At 39.8% G+C, this 22,929-nt stretch overlaps 1 protein-coding gene across 1 annotated transcript in view; it reads right to left on the bottom strand.

Annotated features, from left to right (window-relative positions):
• LOC117511255 (histone-lysine N-methyltransferase EHMT1-like) overlaps positions 1–22,929 on the bottom strand; it is a 78,349-nt gene that overhangs the window by 46,363 nt on the left and 9,057 nt on the right. Inside the window, exons 5-12 of the mRNA XM_034171263.1 lie at positions 20,980–21,113; positions 16,377–16,520; positions 11,271–11,575; positions 10,222–10,287; positions 10,013–10,101; positions 9,524–9,630; positions 8,430–8,552; positions 1,941–2,042 (exon numbers count right to left, since the gene is read on the bottom strand). Of these exons, the coding sequence (XP_034027154.1) occupies positions 1,941–2,042; positions 8,430–8,552; positions 9,524–9,630; positions 10,013–10,101; positions 10,222–10,287; positions 11,271–11,575; positions 16,377–16,520; positions 20,980–21,113 (1,070 nt within the window). The remainder of the gene's footprint in view (positions 1–1,940; positions 2,043–8,429; positions 8,553–9,523; positions 9,631–10,012; positions 10,102–10,221; positions 10,288–11,270; positions 11,576–16,376; positions 16,521–20,979; positions 21,114–22,929) is intronic.

The following is a 22,929-nucleotide window of genomic DNA, read 5'->3' as shown; positions in this document are numbered from 1 at the left end:
TTAATTGATATACACCTTTCTGCTGGTGTGACAATAATGAGGTTTCGTTGTGACACATTCAGGAGAACACAGGTATTCTCCTGACAATCTATACAGTGCATGGTCTAAATTAGAGTCCCTTGATTGAGAGAGTAACGACATGAGTCGAACAAAAAGTGGTCACGTGACTCCTGGTGCCATCTTGGTTCCAAAATAGCATTCGCTGTTAATCTGTCTGCAAATAAATCCAGCTATTTTATTTATTTATTCTCTGAAAATGCCGGGTTGCTGTGCATGTGGATGCACAAATAGACACAACAAGGGGTTCATGATGTACAGATTCCCTTCAAATCAGAGCAGAAGAAAAATTTAGGAAAATAAAGTCAGCCATGTGGAATGGAAGCTGACATCACTGTCCAAGTTTTGAGAGGTAAATTTATTGTTCAGTCCCATGTACAGTAAAACTCACCTTAACAGCCATCATATCAACTGGATATTCACAGTCATCAGACAAAAAAAAGTCCCAAAGTTTTTGTATTGTTTTCCATGTAATAAACACAGTATATAATGGATTTTGTATAACAAATTTTTCGCTCGCATTAAAGTACAGCTTGAATTAGAGTTCGGCCCTCTGACACTCGCCGATTTGAGGAAAGTGGGGCCGGAGTCATTTCTGTGATTAAAAGCCCGACCATTTATTTTTTTCACACCGTCCTCAGACTCGGACCCGCAGCCTGGACGTGCACCTGTTAAATCAGACACAGCAGAAGGCTGAGATTTGACACTTTGTCTTCACTTCTTTGTCATATTATAATAGTTTTTACAGTGCGCACGCTGATTACAAATGGATCAGAAAAGTCCGCAACTTTACAACACGGAGTCTCAAAAAGATGAAACTGTACAGCTTACCTTTGAATTGGAAGTGATGATTGTAGAAAGAAAAGCTTGTTGAGGGTCAAATTCATCCAGAATAAAGCATAATCCAGAGACGGAGAACTTTAAAACCGTCACGCACATCATTGCATGACACGGAGTTACAGACCTGCTACTTGTGCCTTGAAGCAACTTTGTTGCGATTTGGGCTATATAAATGAAAATAAATTGAAAATTGAAATAGATGCATCAATCAGGCTTTAAATTAATTAAATAAAAATCATCATAAATTGTAAATTTATGTAAATTTAGCTTAACTGTTTTTAAATTTATTTTGATAGCACCTGTACCTGGATGTGTTGCTGTATGTGGTTAAATTATAAAAAAAAAAAAAAGCTGATAACATAAAAGGTTCATTCAGTAGTTCAGCGTAGTTGGAACCAAAACGGTGCCATGTTCTGAGTTGACGTTAATCTCCTCAATCAACGGACTCTAGTCTAAAGTGCATAGCACAAGTGCATGTAGGGAATGTTCAACTTGACTTTACTCTGTACATGGTCAATAAACACAAAGTGAGATGTCGTGTGCAAAGAGGCGGTATTTAGTTACTTAACCACAGGTATGACCATTTTTTGGGGTGTAGCATAAATTATACTAGAGTGTCATCTGTCACAGCCTAAAAGAATGACGCACTTTTGAAGCCACTGCGTGTGCACACGCTGGACAGAGAAGATACAGTTGATTTTGGGATGACTTCCTCAGCTCGCCTGCAGGACTAAGACAGTCTTGCTGCGATTTACTCTGCTGTCCAATCTTCCCAGGAATAACGACATTTCCCACATTCATCAACAGAAGCACAGCCAAGACTCTCTTGGCTCTGAGCAGCATGAATTCTTTGGCACATTAACTTATGTTTTTAATTTTCTCTGTGTATATTTCAAGTGCATTGCTTAAACTTTGTGCTTTCATTCCTGTACGTTTTATCCCGTGGAGTCTCCACAGATTTCACACTGGCCTATAATTACATAGATGCTGCTTTACAATGGCATGTTACCTATCAGTTAATGAAATTGTATGTGTGCGTTTACCTGACAGTTGATGTACTTGGAGGCCTTGGAGAGCAGGTGTTGGACTATATCAAAATGACCCAGCTTAGCTGACAGATGCAGGCAGGTGAACCCCATGAGATCCTGGAATAAAAACATGGTTCATATTCAACAACAATGCACTACTGTCCAAAAAGTCAAAGTCAGAGTTGATGGAGGGATAACTTATCAGCACACTGAAACTTGATAACAGAGATAAAGCTTTGATGCTTGACCTCAAGACAACTATTAATATAAGATTTCAAGTCATGTGTTGTGCAGTAAAATATTTTGGGTTTTTTTTTTTTTTAAATCCTCTTCATGAAACTAATCTGAAATTTCCCAGTTTGAATTCCAATATTTGCTGTACATGTCAAACGGGAGGAACTTATCCAACAGGCTTCCACCCACGTGTTTGCCATTATATGGATGAATATAAAAGCGCATGCAAAGTGATATGTAAAATGGCACTAACAACGGCTGTGTTAGCGTTGTTAGAGGACCTTGCATATGGTGCAATCCGACATGAGCATGTGTTCAGAGAACACAAAGATTTACTTCCAAATGAGGTTAATTGGCTCTGAATCCAATTTCAATTACCAAGGCCACTCATACTGGGGTTGCGCACAGAACTGCGGTCGGCCCAGAGCACAATACAGCGAGGAGCCAGGGGTTGTCTGTGTCCACACAGGTCTACCACGCTGGGCTTCCTGGCATCAGAGGCATTCCTGCCTGAGCTGGCTGATCGGTCAGGCGTGTGCCAGTCAACCTTGCGTCGAGCCATCAGCTGTGTGGAACGCAATCATCCAAATGTCGTCCAGGTACATTCCAACATTACAGCGTATTTTGCAGCGAGAGCACACAGTTTTGCTATAAAGGCGCCATGACAGGATGAATCTGCTTTTGTTAAGAGGAAACATTTTCATTCCATCAATGTTCAAATCATATGCAAGGTGCAAATGTGCATCAGGCGCCTGGCACGGCGAGCCAAGAGGGGCTACTTCTTAGAGGTCTGGCGTGCTTCAAGCATTCGTGAGCTGCAGCTTAGCATGGCAGACGAATAGCTAATTCAGCCAGCACCATCTTTGACATGACTTATGCAGTACGCAAAATCTGCAAAATGAAAGTCAAGTACTTCGGAAACACTTCAAATCCACAAGCTCATACGCTACACCATCACTTGGAGCTAAAAGAAGCGGAGCAGCGGTATCTGCCGACTACTGACCAGTGCTTCGCTAAACTGCCAGCCAACTCTGAACGAACAAAGCAGATAAGAAAATTTACATCTTTAGAATCACTTGATTAACCTTGTTCTTGATTAAGCTCCATTTTCTTAAACATAAACATTTTTTAAGGAATATAACTATTTCTCAGAACTCTTTGAATCGAAAATCAATTCTGAATCGAATCATCACCCCAAGAATCGGAATCGAATTGAATCGTGAGTTGTTGTAAGATTTACATCCCTACTACTTTTGTTTAAGTAGTTTATTCATGTAATTGTTCTAAACGAAAACCAGCGCAGACACATCTAGGCATGTGCGCATTCAAATATGCTTTTATTATTATTAATGTCTTTTTTTTTTATTTTTGCTTGATGGTGAGCTGCAGAGCTTAACAGGCTTCCTGTGTTCCATATTTGTCAATAAACGCATGTGTAAATTGTGATGTCACACTCAGCAGAGGCACGTCTCACCTTTTTAACGTCAGTGTGTGTGCGCTGTTTTGTGTGTCGTCCTCACACATCCACACACACGCATGCTTTTTCCAGTTTCATGATTAATGTGTTTAACAGCATACTGAATAAACTGTCCCTGCGTGTCTCCACATAATTTCCAGTCATCTGTAGTATAATTTTTTTTCTGTGTACATGTTTTCTGATGCGACGTCGTGGGGAATCGCTGCTCAAAGGGCCTATTTACACAAAACTGCATATTTGAATAGGGTGTGGCCAGAGAGGAGTTTGGTTCCACGCTCAAGTTCACGTTCAGTGGGATGCACAAACGTGCATGAATTCATGCCTACGCACACTTTCATACATCTGAATACGACAACTTTTAGTAGAAAGTCCACGCAAGTCTTTGTGCATGAGACCCTTGGTGGTGTTGGTGGTTACAAAGAAACCTGCACCTGGAGTCAGGATGACACCTATGGGCTTCCACACCTCTTCAACCTGACTTGGACATTCGTATACTGTAGGTGTTCATCAAGTCGTTGTAAAATTTGTGAATTTTGAAAGCTTCCACGTTATTTTTGGGTCATCATCTTATTTTGAGTTGTTCTGTGTGCTGGATTTTGCAAACCATTTTATTTCCTGTCTTCTGTCAGTTTTGCTTCTCCTTAAGCTGGGCTTATGGCCCAGTCACACGGCACTTAACGAAGGGTGACGAAGCCCTGACGAAAGAAATCTGGACTTTCGTTGACTGTCGTTGACATCGTTTAACCTTTGCGCAGCTTCGTTCCTGCAGCGGGCACTTCGTCAGGATTTTTAAACTGTTGAAAAATTTGAACGAAGGGCAACGAAAACCTCAGTTCGTCTGTGTTTTGTTTTGCTGTCGTTCTTGACATTTTTTAATCGTTTGTGTAGTTTTTGTAACATTGTTTAATTTGACTTCGTTGGAGCAGCTGAACGTTTTCACACAGTGCAGAAGCCGGTTTGTGAGCACTGAGGCTGCTGCTGCGTTTATGTACCGTTGGAAATTACAGGGCAAACTCAGCCTGCTTGCTTGGATTTTTTTATCTGTGTGGGGGGGTCAGCTTCAATGGGCTCAGACACATTACATAGGCCAGAATTAATCTTTTGTGTGGATATAATTAATTATTTTGCCACAAGCAACTGTTGAATTTGAAACAACAAAAAAGTTGTGTAATTTCCGACGGTACTTGAATGCAGCATCAGCGGCAGCAGGAGCTCCTGCGTGCTTATTATTTTGTATTAAATATAACAATATGAGTGTATAAATGACAATCCAGTCCTTCTGTACATGTGGCAACAGGCAGATGAATCAAAGTGATGATATAAAGCGCTGTTCTGGAAGGAAGAATTCACATTGTGGATCAGTGATCAGCTGGTGGAAATAACCGCACGAGTCAATGTGCGCATTCACACGCACTGATTAATTTACTGCTCTGTTATATTCAATCATCTTTACACTTATATTTATATTTATTCTCCCTTTAGACAGTTTTCTGTTATAAATCAATATATATGTCTTAGAACATAATACAGTGATACAGCTGTGACCACGGAACACTTTTTTTTTTTTTTTTTTTTTTTTTTTTTTAAATTGGAGCACGACGGAGCATGCATCGTGTCGACAGACAGTGTGGATTCTGATGATGATGGAGATGATCCCTCTTTTGTTCTGGACAAGGAACCAGAGCAGGTGGTCCATCGACATCTCCACAGATTCTGTTTGCAGTTTCTCCAGAACTCAGGCGCTATGAGCTCCGTTCCAGCGCCGAGTGCTGGAGCAGACACGCACTGCTCCAGCAGTAGCTCCAGGCGCGTTTCATTGAGATCGTGAGCTTCGGTTTTGTTAAGTTCCTCTTTCGTCCCTTTTGCGCTCTTGCTTCGCAGACTGTTCGGTGATAAAAGCTCTTTCGTCCACCTTTTCTCAACGAATTGTAACGTTTTTTTTTTACTTTTTCCCTTCGTTCAGGAATCGTCGTGTGCCGTGTGACTGGGCCATAACACTGTGCGAGTTTTGGCCCTTTTTCAGCCGATTTTTCACTCGTGTGAGAATTTTTTGGATCGCGTTGAGTTTCAGCTTAATCGTGCATACTGCATCATGTAGTATACATGATGCAGATCAATCTGTTTGATATTCTGGTCGGCCGCCGTGAGGGTTCCGCGCTGTTGAAGTGCTACAAGCGTCTCTCGCACTGTGCCTGTGCAAACACCAGAGAGAGCATAAACAGTGATCATCTCTTTGGGAGAGCAGCTTCTGTTTCTTTTTCCCCATTATTCTTCAACTCATTTAAAGTCTTGTATTTTTTTTTTTAAACTTTGATGTCTCTCATCGAGAGTTTTTGTAAAAATAAGAAATGTACATAAAGTTTGAAAAAAAAAAAGAAAAAAAAGAAAGAAAAAAGCTCCTGTTTACGTTCTGCTTCCAGAAACACGAGTCCGACGTGTGGTTTTTGAACGTACAATGTGAGCAGTCAGATCGCATCAGAGCATCGGGCCGTACAGCGTGACAACATTAATCGTGTGCTCTGAACTTTTACACCCTGCGGTTTTTTCGTACAGTTTGAGCTGGAGCCGAGTACAATGACTGAAAATATCGTACAGTGTCTGCCCAGCTTTAGAGATTGGGTATGCTTGGAGAGCTCTGAAGTCCCGGGGAGTTTTCCATCCTATTCATGGAACTAACCTTGAAGGTTCCTGGATTGAATTCAAATGATAATCCATGAAACCAATCCTACCTCGCAATCATCAGCTTCAGTGATGACTCTTGTATGGAGAACCTCTTTTACTGGGCTCAGGCACCTTATATAGGCCAGAATTAATCTTTTGTGTGGATACAATTAATTATTTTGCCACAAGCAACTGCTGAATTTCAAACAACAAAAAAGTTGTGTAATTTCCGACAGTACTTGAACGCAGGGTCAGCGACAGCAGCAGCTGCTGCATGCACTTATTTTTTAGGAAATATAACAATATGAGTATAGGAATGACAATCCAGCCCTTATGTACATGTGGCAACAGGTTGATAATTCAAATGATTATATAAAGAGCTGTTCTGGAAGGCAGAATTCACATTGTGGATCAACTGCAGCTGGTGGAATAACCAGCTATATATATATATATATATATATATACACATATACATATATATATATATATATATATATACATATACATACATACATATACATACATATGCGGAGCTTTGCTGCATCAATTTTTTTCCAGAAACTGTGAGAGACCTCCAGGTGGACACCATTCGGAAAATTAATATGGCTTTCAGGGATGATTTTATGGGGATTACACAGATTAAGGAGTGATCCAGACGGTTTAAAGACCGCCCACAACTACTGAGAGCGCGGCGCACTCCCAGCCCCTATCGACAGGCTGACACCCCGCTGGAACAACCAGATCATTTCCAACGTGAAGGCTTTGTTGATCCGGGACCTCGTCTGCCTTTCACAAAAAGGCTGAAGATGTGGACATCAGCACTTTTTCGGTACATTCCACCGTTACAGGAGTTTTTTTTTCATGGAAAGAAAAGCGGAAGGACGCGCCACGGAGCCGTTCATTACGCGGGACAAAACCACCTCGGTGTTGGTCTCACAGGACGACTTAAAGGTGGATTTCAGATGGATTCCGGTTGCTTTTCAGTCGTGTGATTATCCGATTGTGATTGTGCATGAGCTGGACCTGCCCCAACATGTCCTGGAAGGCTTCATCACGGTGTTGCTTTGCGCCATGCAGCTCCACCGCGCACGAACTCACACATGCGCACGAAGGTTCAAGCTTGGCTGATGCAATCACACGTGATTCAAATCCATATGGTTTTTGAAAAAATAAAAAGCTTGGATAATTTTCTAACAGACCTCGTATATATATATATATATATATATATATATATATAGCTTAGTAACATAATACAGTGATACAGCAGTGACCACGGCACACCAGAGGTTTGTTTTTTTTTTTTTTTATTTGGAGCAAGACAGAGCGTGCAGTGTGTCGACAGACAGTGAGGATTCTGATGATGATGGAGATGATCCCTCTTTTGTTCTGGACGAGGAACCAGAGCAGGTGGTCCCACTGACATGCGCACAGATCTCCATAGCTTCAGTTTGCAGTTTCTCCAGGACTCAGGTGCTATGAGCACCGTCCCAGCACCAAGTCCTGGAACTCAGAGATGCAGACACACACTGCTCCAGCTGTGGCTCCAGGCGTGTTTCGTTTAAAGTGTTGAAATCAACGTTAGCTTCGGTTTCGTTTCTCTTTCATCCCTTTCATGCTCCTGATTCGCAGGCTATTTGGTGATAAAGCTCTTTCATCCACCTTTTCTCAACGAATTGTGACTTTTTGTTTTTACTTTTTCCCCTTCGTTCAGGAATCGTCATATGCTGTGTGACTGGGCCATTAGGCAGTGTGGTTGCTGAAGCTACTCGTAAGATTGTCCAGTGTCTTATGGAGTGGGTGGAAGGCATTGTCCTTAATTGCCAGCAGTTTTGCCAGCATTCTGTCCTCAAACACCCCCTTCAGGCTGGCAAAGTTGGAGCCAACAACATACCCTGTCTTTTTGACAAGTTCATTCAGTCCTTTGCTTTGATGCGTGCACCCCAGCAGACCACAGCAAAGTAGATGATGCTTGTAACAACAGAATGATAGAACATCTGGAGCATCCCATTGCTGTTGTGTCCTGGCACTACTGGTCTATCAGTTAGCAAAAGATTTCATGAGTGTACACTTGACTGGTATGATAAGACAACACTAACTGAGCTGGATTCAGAAGATCAGGTCAGCTGACCAACCTTGCAACTGACGGCTGCACCAGCTCTGAGGAGGTACTTCACTGTGTCCAGATGGTTGTTTTGACAGGCAACCATCAGCGGCGTCCGCTGTTCCTCATCATACACATCCAGGTTGGCTCCAGCCTGTATGTGCATAACACACACACACACACACACACACACACACACACACACACACACTTCCATGAGTACTACAGTAATTGTGAAAGCAGTGACACTCACAGCAGTACTTTCTGGTCTTTGGACCTCCCTACCCTGCATATTTCCCATGTTCCCCTGCTCTAGCCATGCCTGACATGCCATGCATGTCAGAGATTTTCAGATCTCAGTAAGTGATTTGTAAAATCAAACTTATTTAGACACAACAGCAAAAAAGATTTGGTTTTAGCTGCAGGAAAGTCAGTTTTCTACACTGTTAAACCACTGCACTACATGCATGACCTAGTCCGAGATAATGCACGCTTTTTTCTCCCCAACAAAAACATTAACATGTTAAATTAAACACTAATATTTATGGCTTTGCAATTACACAATAATCTTAACTCAAGTGAGTAAATGACTCGGGTACTTTTTATGCTCCCCTCAAGTCTGGGAGCATGTGCTAGGAGTGTGTGCTGCTAACAGCCACCACACTGCAGAACCACTTTGGGTCCAGGATGGTGGTTTTATACTAATGCATGAAAAGAATTTTAGACTCTTAACTTCAAAAACAAAGCATTTTAGTGCAGGATACAATTAATTAATTACTCTGTAAAATCACAAATTAAGGAAAAATGCAGTTCAAGTCTCTGAGACAAATGCAACATCTTTATCAATTCCAGAAATATACATAATACCCATCCAGAAACAGAAGACATTATTTCTACAATGATATAAAACATGCTAGAGAAGACAATTATAAATGAAACAATCACAATAGTTGATAGTTTTTCTGTTGCCCAAGTAATTAAACAAATTATCAGTTTGACCTAACTTCGTACATTTTAGCCTTGAAATCAGAAACACATAAATTATAATTCATACCAAATGAGATTTGTGTATGTATGTATGTATGTATGGATAGATAGATTTTATAGACATTTGAATTTCCCTACCTGGACCAATATGTGGCAGATTTCCTGGTGACCTTCAGCAGCAGATGCATGAAGAGGTGTGCGCTTGTTTTGGCCTTCCATCGAATAGTTTGGATCTTTGCCATCAACTGCAAAGCAAAAGGTTTTATAATATACACTTGACAGTTTTGTAACACTGCAAAACAAACACATTTCGACAAATATTGATCAAAATATTGGCATTGGTCTGCAAGGAGAAGACTAATTAAGTCCAATTTACGCCGTGTGGCCCATGGGTGCAACTGCCTATCAATGGATAAAGAAACATGACAGGGATAAGAATCTATGACTCCTCTGGATGGGACAACAGTCCATCACAGGTTAGTTCTCCAGCCACAGTTGGCCATAAAATGCACCATAATTGGTTGTGAAATATTTTGTTTCAGCACTTGGCAGGCATATGGACGTAGACATAGATATCCAATACATACCTATACTTGTAAGTGGTGTGTATGAAGTGTATTTTGTTACCTAGAAGATGAATGACCTTCTGGATATCTCCTTGTTTTGCAGAAATGTACAGCTGCTTGGAAGGGTATCGCACATTCTTCAGGTTCAAGCTGAAAAGAATACTGTTTCTATCAAGTGTCTCCATAAATTCTTGGTGTCAAAGTGCAATGCTGGATCCAACATTTTGATTTCTGCAAAGTCTCACCAATTGTTTTGATGAATAAACTTACTTTTCATTATCCAGTGCCATAAGGATACTCTCCAGTGACTCTTTAGGCAACCGCTCACCCTTTGACCTTGGATGAAGGGGAGAGAACTACAAGTTTATATTTGCTAAAGCTTTAAAACTCCTTCTCTTCCAACTTTACACACTTTATTTTGGCAACAACTCCAAGTGTTAAATTAAACAGAATGTCTACTTTGCTTGTAGGAGATTAATTGTAAAAAAAAGGAGACTTATTTCAACTTTTATTTATGATATAACATTTTCAGTTGGATAAAAGTTTACATACACTGTTAGTATTTGGTGGCATTGTCTATTGAGTGACTTATCAAATCTAATAGTTATAATATCCCTCCACAATTGCCTCAGTATTTAAGTGAATTTTGGCCCGTTGTTCCTGTAAATTAGTCAAGCTTTAGTGCCTTTTTACACGGATATGTTACCTTTAGTTTTTCCACAAATGTTCTGTGGGATTCAGCTCTGTGCTTTTTGTGAAATCCATTTAAACACTTTCGCAACACTGTCTGCAAACCACTGCGTCACAACATTGTTGGTATGTTTGTGTTTTTAAACAAGATCAACTTCAGTTACCGCCGCCCCCCCCCCCCCCCCCACCCCCCTACGTCAAGAAGGGCAACCAGTGTAAAACTAGTGCCAAATCCCAATGCAGCTCTGAACCGAATCTGCTGTGATGATGCAGAGACACTGGGAGCAGCCAACAGACAAACAGCAACTCAAGGTTTCCTTTAATGTGGCTCATGTGACTTCTGGAATGCAAATCAAAGCAAGTGACTCCTTTTCAATGAAAGAGTGAAATTTAAGGGATAAGAATGGAACTTTTTGGAAAAGACACCAAAAGCTTTGTCAACTCAAACGAAGGAGAGTAGAATGCCCCCCCACTTCAATTAGGACAGATCAGTGCTTGAAATAGCATTAAAGGCAGACAATGTCCAATGACAGAAAATGCTTCACCATCCCCTTTAAATTGACTGAAATTAATTAATGAATTAATTTAAATTAAGGGGAAATGAGTTGACACCGTGTTTCCTTCATTACCTGTCAGGGCTCTCATCTCTGGTCCTCTGTGGTTCAGTAGTCTTCTTGGCCCTGAGTATCTGGAGAACAGGTGCTGTGGGTGCCGATGGCAAGGTGGGGATTATGGACACACCTGGGAGTGATAGCCCAGGTTTTGACAGGGGGATAGAGGGAGACCTATCCAGCTTTTGCACTGTGACCTCTTTTGACCCGTAAGCATCCTCTCCACAATGTGGGCAAAACATGCGACCCTTCAACATGGAGGCACAGTCTCTGTGAAAGCGGTGAGAAATGTTTCCATAAGGCCTACACTCCAGGAAGGTTCCCTGTGGGATGGACAGGTCAAGAAGTACAAATTAATCAAAGCCAAGAACTCTAGGAGCCTCAGTAAGTAACTCATGTACTGCACATTTCTCCAATAGTTTCAGCAACATTTTAAACAGAACATGGAAAAAAAATCAAGGATAAAGAACGTGCAATATGAACAAAGGAAGTGAAGGAGACAAGGATAACGTATGTTACACAATGTTAAATGTGGACGATCAATTTTGCTGTATTTATGCACGTACAATCACAAAAGTCTTTCTTCAACTTTCACTTTTACTGCACTATATTTCTTAAAAACATGCCCGCCTTCATAATATATTTCCCCTTAGCATTTTCCATTACTTATGAAATAAATGAGATAACTTTATTTAGTTTGTTTTGTGCTTGTTGTGACACAAAGTGTTTGTTTTCTTCACATCTTTACAGTGTTACTGACGTTTAAAGTTTCATGTAAACATCAGTGGTTTGTTCAGCATTGACAATGTAACAGGGCGCTATTCTACTACAATTGCCCATGATCCAGAAAAAGGGCAAAAATGTAATGAAATGGAGACCTGGCAACTGGCTGGCTTATAAACTGCAGACCTGACAACCCGACTGAAATTAAAAGAATGGAGTTCCGTCCTCAGCCAGACATGATTGAGCTGTTCAACTCTGAACAAAAACCACAACAATCACTGCTTCACAGCTTCAAATGTTTACCCCAATGGAGCACCAAACAAGTTTCAAGTCTTAGTCACTATGAACAACCCGTTTAAAGACGTTTGAACGTGACTGAAGCCATTAAGACTGTGAATACCCGGAAGTTACTGCATACGGTCAACAATTTCAAGAATTGGAATTAAATTTTTTAACAGTTCAAACATTGGGTCCCGATTTCAAATATGGCATTGATGATGGCTGCAACTACTTAACTACATATACAAAGTTTGTTCAAGACTGACAAAGATGGAACAAGACATCACTTTGATGTTTCAAAGTGTGCCTTGATTTGCTATTCAAGATTAAACGGGAAGGAACAGTGAAATGCACAAACTACATTGTCTGGACTATAACTCTATGTACCACAGGCTTTTAAGGTGGCAGTAATTAAACCATTACTTAAAAAGCCATCACTTGACCCAGCTATCTTAGCTAATTATAGGCCAATCTCCAACCTTCCTTTTCTCTCAAAAATTCTTGAAAGGGTAGTTGTAAAACAGCTAACTGATCATCTGCAGAGGAATGGTCTATTTGAAGAGTTTCAGTCAGGTTTTAGAATTCATCAAAGTACAGAAACAGCATTAGTGAAGGTTACAAATTATTTTATGGCCTCAGACAGTGGACTCATCTCTGTGCTTGTTCTGTTAGACCTCAGTGCTGCTTTTGATACTGTTGACCATAAAATTTTATTACAGAGATTAGAGCATGCCATAGGTATTAAAGGCACTGCGCTGCGGTGGTTTGAATCATATTTATCTAATAGATTACAATTTGTTCATGTAAATGGGGAATCTTCTTCACAGACTAAGGTTAATCATTGTTACGCAGATGATACCCAGCTTTATCCATCCATGAAGCCAGAGGACACACACCAACTAGCTAAACTGCAGGATTGTCTTACAGACATAAAGACATGGATGACCTCTAATTTCCTGCTTTTAAACTCAGACAAAACTGAAGTTATTGTACTTGGCCCCACAAATCTTAGAAACATGGTGTCTAACCAGATCCTTACTCTGGATGGCATTACCCTGACCTCTAGTAATACTGTGAGAAATCTTGGAGTCATTTTTGATCAGGATATGTCATTCAATGCGCATATTAAACAAATATGTAGGACTGCTTTTTTTTGCATTTACGCAATATCTCTAAAATTAGAAAGGTCTTGTCTCAGAGTGATGCTGAAAAACTAATTCATGCATTTATTTCTTCTAGGCTGGACTTTTGTAATTCATTATTATCAGGTTGTCCTAAAAGTTCCCTGAAAAGCCTTCAGTTAATTCAAAATGCTGCAGCTAAAGTACTGACAGGGACTAGAAGGAGAGAGCATATCTCACCCATACTGGCCTCTCTTCATTGGCTTCCTGTTAATTCTAGAATAGAATTTAAAATTATTCTTCTTACTTATAAGGTTTTGAATAATCAGGTCCCATCTTATCTTAGGGACCTCATAGTACCATATCTCCCAAATAGAGCGCTTCGCTCTCAGACTGCAGGCTTACTTGTAGTTCCTAGGGTTTGTAAGAGTAGAATGGGAGGCAGAGCCTTCATCTTTCAGGCTCCTCTCCTGTGGAACCAGCTCCCAATTCAGATCAGGGAGACAGACACCCTCTCTACTTTTAAGATTAGGCTTAAAACGTTCCTTTTTGCTAAAGCTTATAGTTAGGGCTGGATCAGGTGACCCTGAACCATCCCTTAGTTATGCTGCTATAGACTTAGACTGCTGGGGGGTTCCCATGATGCACTGAGTGTTTCTTTCTCTTTTTGCTCTGTATGCACCACTCTGCATTTAATCATTAGTGATTGATCTCTGCTCCCCTCCACAGCATGTCTTTTTCCTGGTTCTCTCCCTCAGCCCCAACCAGTCCCAGCAGAAGACTGCCCCTCCCTGAGCCTGGTTCTGCTGGAGGTTTCTTCTTGTTAAAAGGGAGTTTTTCCTTCCCGCTGTCGCCAAGTGCTTGCTCACAGGGGGTCGTTTTGACCGTTGGAGTTTTTACGTAATTATTGTATGGCCTTGCCTTACAATATAAAGCGCCTTGGGGCAACTGTTTGTTGTGATTTGGCGCTATATAAATAAAACTGATTGATTGATTGATAACTCACATTTTTATTTATTTATTTTGTTTGACATGTCAAAGAATACTACATCATTATCTAGGGTCACAACATGACACAATCTACATATGAGAAGTTGCTCTTGTATGCTGACCTGAATGAAGTACTGTCTGAGCCACATTTCACAGCAGAACATAGCAGTAATGCAGCATTAGGCTGGATGCAAACCATTGTAAAACAAAAGCATGATTACCGTAATGAGGAGGATGTGCTGGGTCTTAACACACAAGCAAAATTAACAAATCACTCTCTCAATCTGAAAGCCCATGCTGTTGAATAAAGAGGTAATAACCTTCATTCAGAACAGGACTGTTGGGCTGCCCACCATATATGCATTAATTGCTCGAGTCAGCTTGATAACGCCCTTAATAAAACAAGCAAAGATGACAGGTCCAGTTCCAAACAATCAGTGTTGATGAACATATTTCATCTGACAAAATTAACAACCCCTTTTCCCATGACTAAGATGAGATGATGACAAGACGGCAAAAATGTTCTAAAAACACTGACTAAAACTGTGTAAATGTGCGTTATTGTTGACAAATAAAAACGAGACAAAAATGATTTACAAGAAATAAAAACTAAACAAAAACTCCCTCCTCGTGTTCAGAAGAAATGCAGCATCCAGTCCAACTGTAATGTGCTTGTGCCAGCAGTTCTCCTACTGTACTGTAGGCTACGTTACGTATCCTCTTGCTGCGCACACTCGTAGTTTAACGCATTATGGCTACAATACAGGGTTCTCACCAGCATTATAACAGCGTAACGGACCGTTACGCTGTTATAATAAGAAATTACACTGAAGTTGGGCTATTACGTTGTTTTTGAGGGTGTGTAACAGGAAAATGATCATTTCTCAACGTTGATTGTGGACCCGCTGGTTCTGATTAGAAGCACAGTGTCCACAATTAAAGATGTCAGTTGTGACTCACCTTTTCTGCTGATTAAAGTCTCTAAATGCAACTCTTTTTTTGCGAGAATCATCCACCGCTTCACACGGACAGTTTTTGATCGTCATTAACGTGCAGCTGATGACGCAGTTCTCTGCCGTGGACTGGAACCTTAATATCTCCCGCTTCTCTGGTTCCTAAACTAAAGTTACTGTCCCTCATGAAAATAATAATATCGTGAGCTCCAGGTGTATGTGTGTATTGTGGGATTTGCTGCGCCCCTCTGCCGAGTAAAGGTGGAAAGGCGGATCATTCTGCAATCAATAACTTCAAAGCGAATTGCCGTTTTAAATCACATGACACCTCTTTCCAAACACTGTAAAACAGACAGCATACTATATACTACACAGCTGTGCAGCAGTGTTCCAGGTGCAAGTATTGTAGGGAGACCGGGGCCAAAGTCGCACTTTACATTTAAATCTCTCTAAATCTACTCGGCTATAAGAGTCCAGCTGTAATAATCATATTATTTAACTCCAGTTTTTGTTTTATTTTGTTGGTGTTTCTAATAAATATAAAACATCAGAACAAGTGCATCATTTGTGAATGTGTATTGAATCAACAAACAAGACACTTTTAGCAAAGTTGCACTGAAGATTCATTCAATTCAATTCAATTAATTCAAGATGTTTGTTATTCCAGACATTTAATCAATATTTCAGCTGTGGAACACAACTCAACTGGAATGAATAAACAAAAATGATCTCTGAAATAAATAGAAAAAGACTAAAAACTCGACTAAAATACCTCGAGTTCTTGTCTGACTAAAACATGACTAACAAAAATGATATGTGCATGACTAAATGTGACTAAGAATGAACTTTGACACAAGACTAAGACTAAATTGAAAAATGGGCGACAAAATTAACACTACAAACAATACTTTGTCAATAACAAATTTATGAACATTACCATAAAATATGTAAATTGATAGCTTTTGTTGAACTTGAAAATTTGCAACGATGCTACAGCAAGTAGATGCAAACATTTGGCATGAGTCATCTTGACATTAGCATAATCAACTGCCACTCACCACTCTGCAGAAGAGTCCACAGCCTGGGCAGCACTGATGTTTGACCATGCCAGCTCGGTGATCCTCACACAAAACCAGCAGATGGACAGCGTTGGAGGGTCTCATCATTTCCTGTTTTATCACTCGCCGATGACAACGACTCAGCTAAGCAAAGATGAAAGAAGGTTTTTGCAAAAATGCTGAATTCTGTCATTTTTTTCCTGTTGCAAATTTGCAGTTAGTTTCACTAATACAGTGGTTCCTCGCTATAACGCGGTTCACCTTTCGCGGCCTCGATGTTTCGCGGATTTTTTTTAGTCCAATTTTGCATGCTTTTTTTTACAGTGCATTGTGTTCCGCGGCCTCATCAAGCAGCCGGCCGCGACACCGCGAAGCGATAGCACGTGCATTGTGTTCTGCGTGTCTGTTTATAAGAATCTTCTCGCCCAGAAGAAAAAAGAGCCCCAACAACTACCCATAACTGTGTTCTACACTCGGAAAAAGACACCTGCAGCAAGGTGTGAGTCGGTGGAAAAAGACGTGACAGTGCAGCACGCAGAGGCGCGATCAGAGGAACTGTGAAATACTGGTCAGTCACTATTAATAATTTCTTATGTGTCCAACCTCGTATGTTGATCGTTAAAATTAAATTTGTTAGTTCTAAAAGCCATCATAATTATTTATAGGAAACGTTCTATTTTTTATTTCTCAAACAAATGTTTGGGCCTGAAAACAGGTTGGTCTTATTTTTCTACTAAGGTTTGAACTTGAGAGTGTTTACACACGAGAGAAAGTGAGAAAATGTTCATGCCTGATTGAGAAAAGTGTATAAAGTGTGTAGTGAGGGGTTTTACAGCTTTAAAACGTCTATAATAATTGTAAAAAATAACGCTGGCCACTTCGCAGATTTCGCATATCGCGGGCTATTTTTAGAACGTAACTTCCGCGATAAACGAGGGACCACTGTACAACAAAATAAACACTTAAAAGAAACAGCATGAACACAAGAAGCACTATATCTGTTTGTGTGTGTGTGAGAGAGAGAGACCAAAGTCTTTTCTTCTATACAGTCTATGCTTTTTCTTCAAGAACTGCCCTTTCTCCCCTTTCAGGTTTAAGCACCGTCAAGGCTTCTGACTAAAACCAAAGGTGATATACTACAACAAAGACAGTGCGTAGGAGACATGAAACGCAAAGCACTTTTCACTCATAATTTCACTCATAAACAAAACTAATTCTGGACAGTTTATATACATTAACAGTAACTGTCATTTTTACAAAGTGAAAATATCGCACATATCTTTTAAAGTAATGTGCTAATTCTGAAGGTCTGAGCATTAACAGACACACACGACAAAAGGCAGTATGGGAAAAATGAGTCCCCTTTCAATCACTGATTGGTTGGTTTATTTATTTGTAAATATGTAATTTTTTTTATTTGTGTTTAAAAAAAAAAAAGCATTAGCAAAACTGGGAATTCTGTTTGTGAAGTGTGATTCACAACAAATAGCAACCAATGATTGGTTGCTATTCACACTCCCATCCCATAGCTGTCCGGGCCCCTTCTGCTGGGGGAGGACTGAGCTCTACTGTATGATATGAACTGTATGATTGTTGCAAAACACATGACAGGAACTAACGTACAATTTTAGGGTTTATAAATGTTTTTTGCATTTAAGTTTTACTCACTATGCCAGAAAAAAAAAAAAAAATGTTTGCAGACTGAAAGCTCGTGGAACTAAATTTAGCAGAAGCTAATTGGTCCGCTGATGGTTTCCAAAATTAGCTTAAAAGCTAATACGCTAACAAAAAAGTTAGCTTTGCTAATTAGCGGTTAGTGGATTCACGGAACTGTGCCCACCACTGGCAAGAACTGATTCACTTTTCAAGATCATAGCTCAAAGATCAAAGTCAGGAAAAATCCCTATCCTTTAACAACCCTTACCAAAAAATAGTACTTATAAGTATATAAAAAGTAAACTAGAAGTTATACTTGAAACATACTTGCACATACTCAATGATCCTTCCGCAGGTTCACCTACGGAAACCTTGTTACGACTTTTACTTCCTCTAGCTAGTCAAGTTTGATCGTCTTCTCGGCGCGAATGAATATTCACAAATTTAATAATTCTGTAAAAAAAAAAAAGGTCTTTCATATTTGAGAGTGTTATGTAGGATAGGATCCTTTATTTACTGACAAAGTTTGATCCGGAACTGATCTAGAATACAGATTTTGTGACCATTTAAATTGAACATTGAAAACCCTTTTAGTGTATATTTTACATTATAATTAAAAAAAAAAACATGCCCCAATCACTCTCATATTTGAAACTCAGGTGTAGAGCAGCACTCACTATCACCTGACAAAGTTTTATCTGGATCCGATCCGCATTGTGGATTTTGGGGACATTTAAATTTAATATTACAACCCCTGGCAGAAATTATGGAATCACCGGCCTCAGAGGATGTTCATTCAGTTGTTTAATTTTGTAGAAAAAAAGCAGATCACAGACATGACACAAAACTAAAGTCATTTCAAATGGCAACTTTCTGGCTTTAAGAAACACTATGAGAAATCAGGAAAAAAAAATTGTGGCAGTCAGTAACGGTTACTTTTTTAGACCAAGCAGAGGGAAAAAAAAATATGGAATCACTCAATTCTGAGGGAAAAAATTATGGAATCATGAAAAACAAAAGAACGCTCCAACACATCACTAGTATTTTGTTGCACCACCTCTGGCTTTTATAACAGCTTGCAGTCTCTGAGGCATGGACTTAATGAGTGACAAACAGTACTATTCATCAATCTGGCTCTAACTTTCTCTGATTGCTGTTGCAAGATCAGCTTTGCAGGTTGGAGCCTTGTCATGGACCATTTTCTTCAACTTCCACCAAAGATTTTCAATTGGATTAAGATCCGGACTATTTGCAGGCCATAACATTGACCCTATGTGTCTTTTTGCAAGGAATGTTTTCACAGTTTTTGCTCTATGGCAAGATGCATTATCATCTTGAAAAATGATTTCATCATCCCCAAACATCCTTTCAATTGATGAGATAAGAAAAGTGTCCAAAATATCAATGTAAACTTGTGCATTTATTGATGATGTAATGACAGCCATCTCCCCAGTGCCTTTACCTGACATGCAGCCCCATATCATCAATGACTGTGGAAATGTACATGTTCTCTTCAGGCAGTCATCTTATAAATCTCATTGGAACGGCACCAAACAAAAGTTCCAGCATCATCACCTTGCCCAATGCAGATTCGAGATTCATCACTGAATATGACTTTCATCCAGTCATCCACAGTCCACGATTGCTTTTCCTTAGCCCATTGTAACCTTGTTTTTTTCTGTTTAGGTGTTAATGATGGCTTTCGTTTAGCTTTTCTGTATGTAAATCCCATTTCCTTTAGGCGGTTTCTTACAGTTCAGTCACAGACGTTGACTCCAGTTTCCTCCCATTCGTTCCTCATTTGTTTTGTTGTGCATTTTCAATTTTTGAGACATATTGCTTTAAGTTTTCTGTCTTGACTCTTTGATGTCTTCCTTGGTCTACCAGTATGTTTGCCTTTAACAACCTTCCCATGTTGTTTGTATTTGGTCCAGAGTTCAGACACAGCTGACTGTGAACAACCAACATCTTTTGCAACATTGCGTGATGATTTACCCTCTTAAGAGTTTGATAATCCTCTCCTTTGTTTCAATTGACATCTCTCGTGTTGGAGCCATGATTCATGTCAGTCCATTTGGTGCAACAGCTCTCCAAGGTGTGATCACTCCTTTTTAGATGCAGACTAACGAGCAGATCTGATTTGATGCAGGTGTTAGTTTTGGGGATGAAAATTTACAGGGTGATTCCATAATTTTTTCCTCATAATTGAGTGATTCCATATTTTTTTCCCTCTGCTTGGTCTAAAAAGTAACCGTTACTGACTGCTACAATTTTTTTTTCTTGATTTCTTATAGTGTTTCTTAAAGCCAGAAAGTTGCCATTTGAAATGACTTTAGTTTTGTGTCATGTCTGTGATCTGCTTTTTTTCTACAAAATTAAACAACTGAATGAACATCCTCCAAGGCCGGTGATTCCATAATTTTTACCAGGGGTTGTATTAAGCCCATTTGGTGTTCATTTTGCATTGTATCTCAATCAATCAAAAGTGCCTCAATCACTCTCATTTGTGACAATAAGGTGCAAATTGGCAGTCTCAATGAACAGACTAAGTTTGATCCGCATCTGATCAATATTGTGGATTTAGCAGATATTTGATTTTAACATTGAAAAGCCCTTTTGATATATATTCTGTATTATATTTTAGCTTATGAAAAGCCACTTCTAACAGGACTTTGACCATGGAAATTTTTTCCAAGGTAAAAATTTGTGGAATTGGAAACTAGTGTTGGCGGAGCTTGCGTTCTATGAGCAGAGTCTTCTAGTTAGGGTCATGTAAGCATTCTCAGTGACGGCTTCACATGTTGAACTCAGGCCCAAGGAATTTGCCCTTTTCATTCTTGCTTTTTGTGGTTGTTTTATAAAATATAGCCTTGTTGAACAGATAGGGTTGATTTAATTGTTTTTTTTTGTAGGTAAATGTGCAGGTGCTGTATTAGAATTGTGTTACCATTCCATCTACTCTTTCCATGGCCATGCAGGTCTGATCCAGTGTGGAGAGGCTGCTTCCACTGTGAGGAGTCTCCATTCGGCAGCAACACAGTGGTAACTCTTCAGCCAGGTCCTTTTCTGTTGCATCAGCATCTGATGGCCGATAAACACAATTCATGGCACGTGTGATGAAAAACAACACTTTACACATCTAAAAATTTAGGCAAGTGTTCTTCTTAAATAGAATCGCCAAACTGCATATGAATCCCTTGTTAGATAAAATGTACTCTACAAACATGTTATCATTTATTATCTTTTATTAGATCTGCTCTTCTATATTGTTCCTTTTGTATCTTAAATTCTACAAACTGTTTCTCTCAGATATTCCCAGATAGATAGCACAGCTGCAGGTCAGCCTGTTTGCGGTTTGACATTTAGCAAGCTTCAGCAAAACCACTCACTCTGTACCTAAGATCAGAATGTTTCAGTTGATTGCATACATATCTGCACCTGACTAATAGCACATGTTGTAACAATACGCCTGTGGACTCATGTAGCCCCCACCTTTATCTTTGTTTTTTACACACAATAAAAGAGCCTCGCGGAGGATGTCACAGTTGGAGAACTGCACGTAGAAGCTGCCAACTCTGCTGTCTCCCCTTTGCAAAGCTCACAAAAGATATCTCAACTCTCTGTCTGAGTTCTTGTCTCAAGTATCATTTCTTGTATGTCCAGGCGAGGTCAAACCTGACATCCCTCATCGATGATGCAGTGTGACATAACATTTAAAATACATACTATCAATAACAGTGAATAACTTTAAAATCCACACCATTGTTCTCAATCTTGTTCCATAAATGACTCCGAGTGTAGGTTTTGACTCTCTGATTACATGAGCAGGTGATTACACGCCCTGAGATGTAGCATGGGTATGTACCATGCCTCCATATATTTCAATGACAAGTCTGGTTTCATCACAAATAACTCATCCATTTAGTGCCATATCTGTTCTGCCTTGTGCGCAATTGTCGTATTGCAAACTCTCAACCTGACATCATTCTTATGTGACTACAACCCCTGGCAATAATTATGGAATCACCGGCCTCGGAGAATGTTCATTCAGTTGTTTAATTTTGCAGAAAAAAAGCAGATCACAGACATGACACAAAACTAAAGTCATTTCAAATGGCAACTTTCTGGCTTTAAGAAACACTGTAAGAAATCAGGAAAAATAATTGTGGCAGTCAGTAACAGTTACTTTTTTAGACCAAGCAGAGGGAAAAAAATATGGACTCACTCAATTATGAGGAATAAATTATGGAATCACGCCGTAAATTTTCATCCCCAAAACTAACACCTGCATCAAATCAGATCTGCTCATTAGTCTGCATCTAAAAAGGAGTGATCACACCTTGGAGAGCTGTTGCACCAAGTGGACTGACATGAATCATGGCTCCAACACGAGAGATGTCAATTGAAACAAAGGAGAGGATTATCAAACTCTTAAAAGAGGGTAAATCATCACGCAATGTTGCAAAAGATGTTGGTTGTTCACAGTCAGCTGTGTCTAAACTCTGGACCAAATACAAACAACATGGGAAGGTTGTTAAAGGCAAACATACTGGTAGACCAAGGAACACATCAAAGCGTCAAGACAGAAAACTTAAAGCAATATGTCACAAAAATCGAAAATGCACAACAAAACAAATGAGGAACGAATGGGAGGAAACTGGAGTCAACGTCTGTGACCGAACTGTAAGAAACCGCCTAAAGAAAATGGGATTTACATACAGAAAAGCTAAACGAAAGCCATCATTAACACTTAAACAGAAAAAAACAAGGTTACAATGGGTTAAGGAAAAGCAATCATGGACTGTGGATGACTGGATGAAAGTCATATTCAGTGATGAATCTCGAATCTGCATTGGGCAAGGTGATGATGCTGGAACTTTTGTTTGGTGCCGTTCCA

Source organism: Thalassophryne amazonica, chromosome 5 (genome assembly GCF_902500255.1).
Source record: "Thalassophryne amazonica chromosome 5, fThaAma1.1, whole genome shotgun sequence".
NCBI classification, from domain to species: domain Eukaryota; kingdom Metazoa; phylum Chordata; class Actinopteri; order Batrachoidiformes; family Batrachoididae; genus Thalassophryne; species Thalassophryne amazonica.
Note: the sequence above shows the minus strand (reverse complement) of the source record. Positions and strands in the feature narration are given on the sequence as shown.